General features: G+C 51.3%; 1 protein-coding gene across 1 annotated transcript in view; it reads right to left on the bottom strand.

The window, feature by feature from the left end:
• The window catches only part of pmfbp1 (polyamine modulated factor 1 binding protein 1), a gene marked incomplete at both ends in the record, with an annotated part of 149,388 nt that overhangs the window by 58,445 nt on the left and 83,443 nt on the right, over window positions 1-7,500 (bottom strand). The window contains 3 exons of the mRNA XM_083690860.1: window positions 3,708-3,782; window positions 5,830-6,000; window positions 6,860-6,943. Of these exons, the coding sequence (XP_083546986.1) occupies window positions 3,708-3,782; window positions 5,830-6,000; window positions 6,860-6,943 (330 nt within the window). The remainder of the gene's footprint in view (window positions 1-3,707; window positions 3,783-5,829; window positions 6,001-6,859; window positions 6,944-7,500) is intronic.

A 7,500-nucleotide genomic window follows, 5' to 3' on the forward strand; every position in this document is an offset into this window, starting at 1 on the left:
CCCAACCCATCCCCCCCCCCCCCCCCTCCCCCCCAAGCAGAATGTAATCCCACATTCACCACTCTTTACATTCCCTTCTTTACACCCACCTAGACGACACGGCAACCCGGCCCCACCCTTCATTAGAAAACACCCTGCGAGACACAAACATTCAGAACATTACTTGGTAAATGGATCATCAACATCCATGGGGGCACAGGCAAACGTACACACACCGGTAGGAAAAATGTACAATAAAAATAGCCGAGATTCCTGATCAAATGACTCGAAAAATACAAGGCGAAGCTCCGTTGGAAGGTATGTGACCAAATATTTTTCTAATTGGACGAGCACTTTATCTTGCTGTCAGAGAGGCAGTAAAAAGCAGCGCTGCTCCCAGAAGGAGAGGAGCCCCACCATGGCTGGCCTTTTATTAGTGCTGGGCTGGAGCTGATATATGCTCCTTCTCTAACCTTTCATCAGGAACACACACACACACACACACACACACACACACACACACACACACACACACCGCTGTTACACACTAGCCCCACACATACACACCGCTGTTACACACTAGCCCCACAAACACACACACAACGCTGTTACACACTAGCCCCACACACACACCACTGTTACACACAAGCCCCACAAACACACACACACACTGCTGTTACACACTAGCCCTACACACTAGCCCTACACACACACCACTGTTACACACAAGCCCCACAAACACACACACACACCGCTGTTACACACTAGCCCCACACACACACACACACACAGTTGTTACACACTAGCCCCACACACACACACACCGCTGTTACACACTAGCTCCACACACACTACTGTTACACACTAGCCCCACAAACACACACACACACCGCTGTTACACACTAGCCCCACAAACACACACACACACACACCACTGTTACACACTAGCCCCACACACACACCACTGTTACACACTAGCTCCACACACACACAAACACACACCACTGTTACACACTAGCTCCACACACACACAAACACACACCACTGTTACACACTAGCCCCACACACACACACACACACACCACTGTTACACACTAGCCCCACACACACACACACACCACTGTTACACACTAGCCCCACACACACACACACCACTGTTACACACTAGCCCCACACACACACACACACACCACTGTTACACACTAGCCCCACACACACACACACCACTGTTACACACTAGCCCCCCACACACACACACCACTGTTACACACTAGCCCCACACACACACACACACACCACTGTTACACACTAGCCCCACACACACACACACCACTGTTACACACTAGCCCCACACACACACACACTGCTACACACCCACTGTTATACACACAAGCCTCACACACCCACCACTGTTACACACCCACTGCTATACACCACTGTTATAGAGCACACACCAGCCTCTCACACACACACGCACACACACACACACACACACACACACACGCACACGCACACGCACACGCACACGCACACCCACACACTTGAATATACCAGCATTGTACACACCAGCCCCACATCCAGTATCATCAACTAACCACAGCAATATACACCCACCACACACATCTGGCCCAACAAACACCAGCAACCACACACCACCTCAAACACCCTGGTCCAGCACCGGCAACACACAACAGCACAGTGCAATAATAATGACAATAATTGACATTCACTGAACCACTTGACTTTTTTACTCTACTATTTATACTGCAATTGTGTCATGTCTACTGTCTTGGGTCCCCAACAATCGTCACTGTCCAACCGTCTCACTTATATTGTACTACGTCACTTACTGTCTTGTCTCACTTATCTTGTACTATTTCACTTATTGTCTTGTCCTTACCTCATTGCACTACTGCGTATTTGTATTATATTGTATTATTTGTATTATTTGTATTGTATGCTGCATTGCCAAGGAACCAAGCCAAAGAATTTTACTCCCTGCACTCGTGTATGAGATGTAACAAATAAACTTGAAACTTGATGTCCAACTCACTGGTAATACACACTGCCTGCAGTGTGTAGCCACCCAGAACAGTAGAACTAACCCACACACTAGCCCCCAAACAGCAGCAGCAGCAGCCCAGTAGCCTAACCTACACTAACCAAGTACTACAGTACACACCACATAACATACACTACTACAAGTACACTCGGCGTCTGCTGTACCAAAACACACTCAACACACACTCAACCAACACACAGCTCCTAGAACACAACACACCCTACACTGGTCAATCAGAACAGCCTAACAGCAGAGTAGTTACAGTAAAAAACCCCGTTAAAGGGTTCCTGCTGCACAATGTCTCACAACACGAACACACACACACACACACACACACACACCACGGAACGTTCTCTCCCACTCATTTCACACAGTGAAATGAGGGGAAATTGCAGAGAGAGAGAGAGAGAGCTCAGAGCTAGCGCTGATATACATCGTTGACGGCTCTGCAGTGGCTATTCTGACTGCACTATGGTAATTTCATGTCTGCAGTATGAAATTATTGTTTTCTCTCTTCATCTGTCCCAGCCCTGCATTAAGAAAAGTGAGATTTCCCGTCGAAAAAGCCAGATTCGAAGAAATACAAAAGTGCAGAATACAGCGAGCGCGCGCACACGCACACACGCACACACACACACACACGCACACACACACACACACACACACACACACACACTAAATTAAATTCCAGTCCTAGGGCAGACAACTAACTGCTTGTGTGTGTGAGAGAGAGACTCACACTGCGGCACAGCAAAACCAATTCTCTGGAGATGGCGAAATTAAAGGGCAGAATCCAGCCTGTTTATGGTTCTCACTCTGTTCTCCTCTCAATCAAACCTTTTATTAGCAATCATTGGCCCGTACCCCGGGCCCTAACAGTGGTCCTCCTAGGAGGGGGGCCGCGCGATGACAGCAGGCTGGTCCAGGGACCATGCCGGGGACGGGGGGGGAGATCATTTGGGCTCGCCCCGCTCCCAATTATTTACACCTGGAGCCGCGGGTCTGGGAGACGAGGGATAATTAACCCCTGGATGGACGCGCTCGCTCACTCAGACCCCACACTCCTGTCATCTCTGCAGGAGTGGACAGGACCAACACAAGATGTGTGTGTGTGTGTGTGTGTGTGTGTGTGTGTGTGTGTGTCTGTAGAGAGAGAGACAGACAGACAGTCTTAGATGGCAGCTGATGCCACGTTACAGAGTCTGTAGCACACGTGAAAGACCACATGGTCTCTGAGACAAACAGAGCAAGGTGTGTGTGTGTGTGTGTGTGTGTGTGTGTGTGTGTGTGGAGGAGAACAACAGAAAGAAAACAGGATGACAAAAACATGTTTCATAAGGTCTTAATGAGAAACATTACTGTAGAACAATAGCAGGGGATTGTCAACGGACAATGGGACGACCCAGGACATCACGGAGACGGGAAGGGGGTGAATGATTCAATGAGGATCGGGGGGTAAGATAGGAGAGGGGTCAAAGGTGACAGGAATACCGTGTGGTGGCACTTAGGGGTATGGGGTAGGGCACCAGGGGAGGCAGAAATTGGAGGTCAGGCTCACTGTCACGCCCAAACGCATGACAATGAGCGCCGACCTCCGATTTCTACCTCCGCTGGCCTCCCCTGGTACAATGGGAGAGGGTTGAGGTGTTGGTTTGGGCGGCAGTACCTGCTGATTGACACAGGCATGCTGGGTCCTCAGACTGGACAACTCTGCCTGGGTCTGCTGGGTCTGCTCCTCTGACTGGAGAGAGAGAGAGGGAGGGAGGGAGGGAGGGAGGTAGGGAGGGAGGAAGGGAGGGAGAGAGGGAGAGAGAGAGAGAGAGAGAGAGATGCAGATATAAATACATAAAGGGAACACATGTGGGAAAAGCATACCGTAGGAGACGGTATTTGAAGTGATCAGGGCTAAAACTGGGTTTTATGCAGTAAAAACAAAAACATCACAGGGTACCACAGAGACGTGGGTAGGAGACAGAACATGGTTCTACACAGGAGACCCGGTGGGTTCCTGACAAACGGGGATGAATGAGGACGAATGGGCATGTTTAAAATGAGTGACTGAGTTGAGAGGGAGATTTTCTAAGAGGGTCTTTGTGTGTGTGTGTGTGTGTGTGTGTGTGTGTGTGTGTGTGTGCTAGGGGTGTTTATGTGCACATGCTCATGCATGTGCCGGACTCCTTGGTGTCCCTGCGGATTGTCTCATTGAGGCGGCTCTTTTCTCTCCCTACTCCCCCTCCCTCTCTCCCTACTCCCCCCCTCCCTCCTCTCTCATGTCTGGGAGCAGTAATCTGCTCCTGAGCCAGCACTGCTGGGATTAAGCAGCGACTGGAGATGGGATATATGCGTCATTAAAGCAGAGAGCACAGAGCCGCAGACAAGAGAGACAAAGTCAACAAAGGTGACATGGAGAGAGAGTGAACAAATAACTAACACACACACACGCACGAACGCACACGCACACGCACGCGCATGCACTCACACACACCCGCACGCACACGCACGCACGCACTACACACACACACACACTCTCTCTGTCTCTTTCCCCCTCCCTGTGAATAAGACTAATGCTGCAGCACGGCCGGTTCATTTCCATGTGCGGTGGTGGTGGAGGTGGTGGAGGTGGTGGTGGAGGTGGTGGTGGAGGTGGTGGTGGAGGTGGTGGAGGTGGTGGTGGAGGTGGTGGTGGAGGTGGTGGTGGAGGTGGTGGTGGTGGAGGTGGTGGTGGTGGAGGTGGTGGTGGAGGTGGTGGTGGTGGAGGTGGTGGTGGTGGAGGTGGTGGTGGAGGTGGTGGTGGAGGTGGTGGTGGAGGTGGTGGAGGTGGTGGTGGAGGTGGTGGTGGAGGTGGTGGTGGAGGTGGTGGTGGTGGAGGTGGTGGTGGTGGAGGTGGTGGTGGAGGTGGTGGTGGTGGAGGTGGTGGTGGTGGAGGTGGTGGAGGTGGTGTGTTTGTGAGCATGGCCCGGCGTGGCATGAGGTGGATTAATGCTGCTGTCCTGGAGAGGCGTAATGGATGCCTGGGCAGGGGAGCCGCGGCCCGGCGTGGACCCAAAGCCCCCAGCACTAAAGGTTACAACACACATGCATAGACATTACAGTTGGAGAGCTGGCAGGGAGCAGGAGGCCCAGGAAAATGACTAATTGTGTTTGAGATGAAAGGCTGCAGTTGTATGCTGAGCACCACAGAGGGAGAGAAAAGGGCCCTGGACTTTAACCAGCTCGCATGAAGAGCTGGGACCAGTGGGAGGCTTTTGAGCAGGATTTCGGGAACCTCGGCGAACCGCGTTCCGGCGTTGTTGCCGAGGGAGAGTCATGCGGTAGACCCCCCGACGGTTCGAGCATTGTGAGCAGGGCGAGATGAGGGGAAGGCTCGGACCGGTTGTACAGAACGACGGCGCCATTGCTACTTTTAAACTGTAACACAGTGTCTGCCATTTAGCTGACGCTTTTATCCAAAGCGACTTACCGTTCAGTGTTCAGTTCGGTTCCTAGTGGGAACTGAGCCACAGAGGAGTGTAATTAAACTAGTAGAGTAAAAAAAAAAAAACCAAAAAGAAAACCCAAAAAGTAAAAAAAAAAACAGAAAAACCCCCCAAAAAGTTAAAAAAAAACATAATATTATGTTTTCCTCAGTATGTTTTCCTCGGTCACACAGTACATCCAGTATTGCCTGAGTGTCAGTGTGTGTGTGTGTGTGTGTGTGTGTGTGTGTGTGTGTGTGTGTGTGTGTGTGTGTGTGTGTGTGATTCTGGGCAGCCGAGTGGACCGAATGATCCAGACTAACGTCTCCTCACCTTCCGCTTGGCGTCCTGCGCCCTGTCCTGGCACTCTGTGAGCTGGGCCCGGGTCAGCGCCAGCTCCCCCTGCAGGTCAGAACACCTGCGCTCGGCATGGGCGCTCTCTGAGCCCTCCCTGTCCCTGGCAGCGGTCTGCAGAGAACACACCTCCACTGAGAGCCTGTCCACCTGTGGGGGGGGGGGGACGCACGCACGTACGCACACACACACACACACACACACACACACACACACACACACAGGATGCAGTGTTAGCGACGCATGACTGGAACATCAATACAACGTGAGTGAAACATAACATTAGCACTAGGCTGGGGCACACAGCCCCCTGTGAGACCGGGGGTAGGCCCGTCTCACTGTGACCCCCCCCACACTAATACTGGAGTGGAATCCATGACAATCAGGTCAGAGTGCCTCTCATTTCCCTCCCATTATACATCCTCATTCCCTCCGTTGCAGGAGCCCATATCCCTGCAGCCCCTCGGCCACGGCTATGTTTAACTCCTCCATATTCCCTGCGTCTCCTGAGAGACAGGTGGCTTTCCTGGGAATGGGAATGGCTGTCTGCCCACCGCCCAGGTTAATGGGGAAGCAGTAGGGGCTCGGAGGGGGAGTATATGGTAAACTGATGGGCACACACACACACACACACGCACACGCAAGCTCACGCACGCTCACACACAGACACAGACACAGACACACATACACAGACACACACACACACAAACACACACACACACGGTCTTCTGGATGTGTTAAATAGGAAGGACTCTAGGGTATATATGGTAGTGAGGTGTTAAAGCGTGAAATGTTGATAGAATATGTTATATATGAGAATGGGAACATTAAGGCATCCACTGGTAACACATCCAGACTGAGTACACAGAAGTCAGCAAGTCTGTCCTGAGCCTTTCTGTAAAAGACCACCATCTGAGAGAGTGTTAATCAGAGTGTATCGTGGTGCGGTGATGGACTTCACAGAGTGTGTGTGGCGTCGTTGTGGATCTCGGCAGGTGCCCGGGCTGACCTCGGCTCCCCGCTCCCGCTGATATCCCTTGAGCGCCTCATTTTCTCCCTCCACCTGCACCAGACGCCCTTTGACCCCGGCCAGCTGAAGGTGACAAAGGAGAGAGACGGAGTGAGAGTCAGGGTGCCTGCCGTACACACACACACACACACACACACACACACACACACACACACACACACACACACACCGCCTCACGGAACGATACCGCAGCAGAAGCGCCCCGGCTCACGTGAACACCTACTCTGAACACAGCCGGTACAGAATTTCCACACAGAATGTCCACAACGGCTGTGTCCTTCCACAGAGACAGTCATGTCTGATTTCACAACACTGTTATTGTCCGTGCGTCCGTACAAGACCACACTAGTTCAACTATTTAAGCCAAGGTTACATTAACAGCTTGTATGAGGAATCGGTCAGGACCCCCCCAAGTCACTGTGTTACAGCACATAGATGTTTTGTTTTTTTTGTTTTTTTTAACATACAGTACCAGTCAAAAGTTTGGACACACCTTGCCAATATTCTGGTTTGTTTAACACCTTTTTGTTTACGACATCTTTCCACATGTGTTCCTTCATAGTTTTGATGTCTTCAGTATTAATCTACAATGTAGAAAATAATCAAAATAAAGAAAAACC

Source organism: Argentina silus (genome assembly GCF_951799395.1).
Source record: "Argentina silus genome assembly, chromosome: 19".
Lineage (NCBI taxonomy): Eukaryota > Metazoa > Chordata > Actinopteri > Argentiniformes > Argentinidae > Argentina > Argentina silus.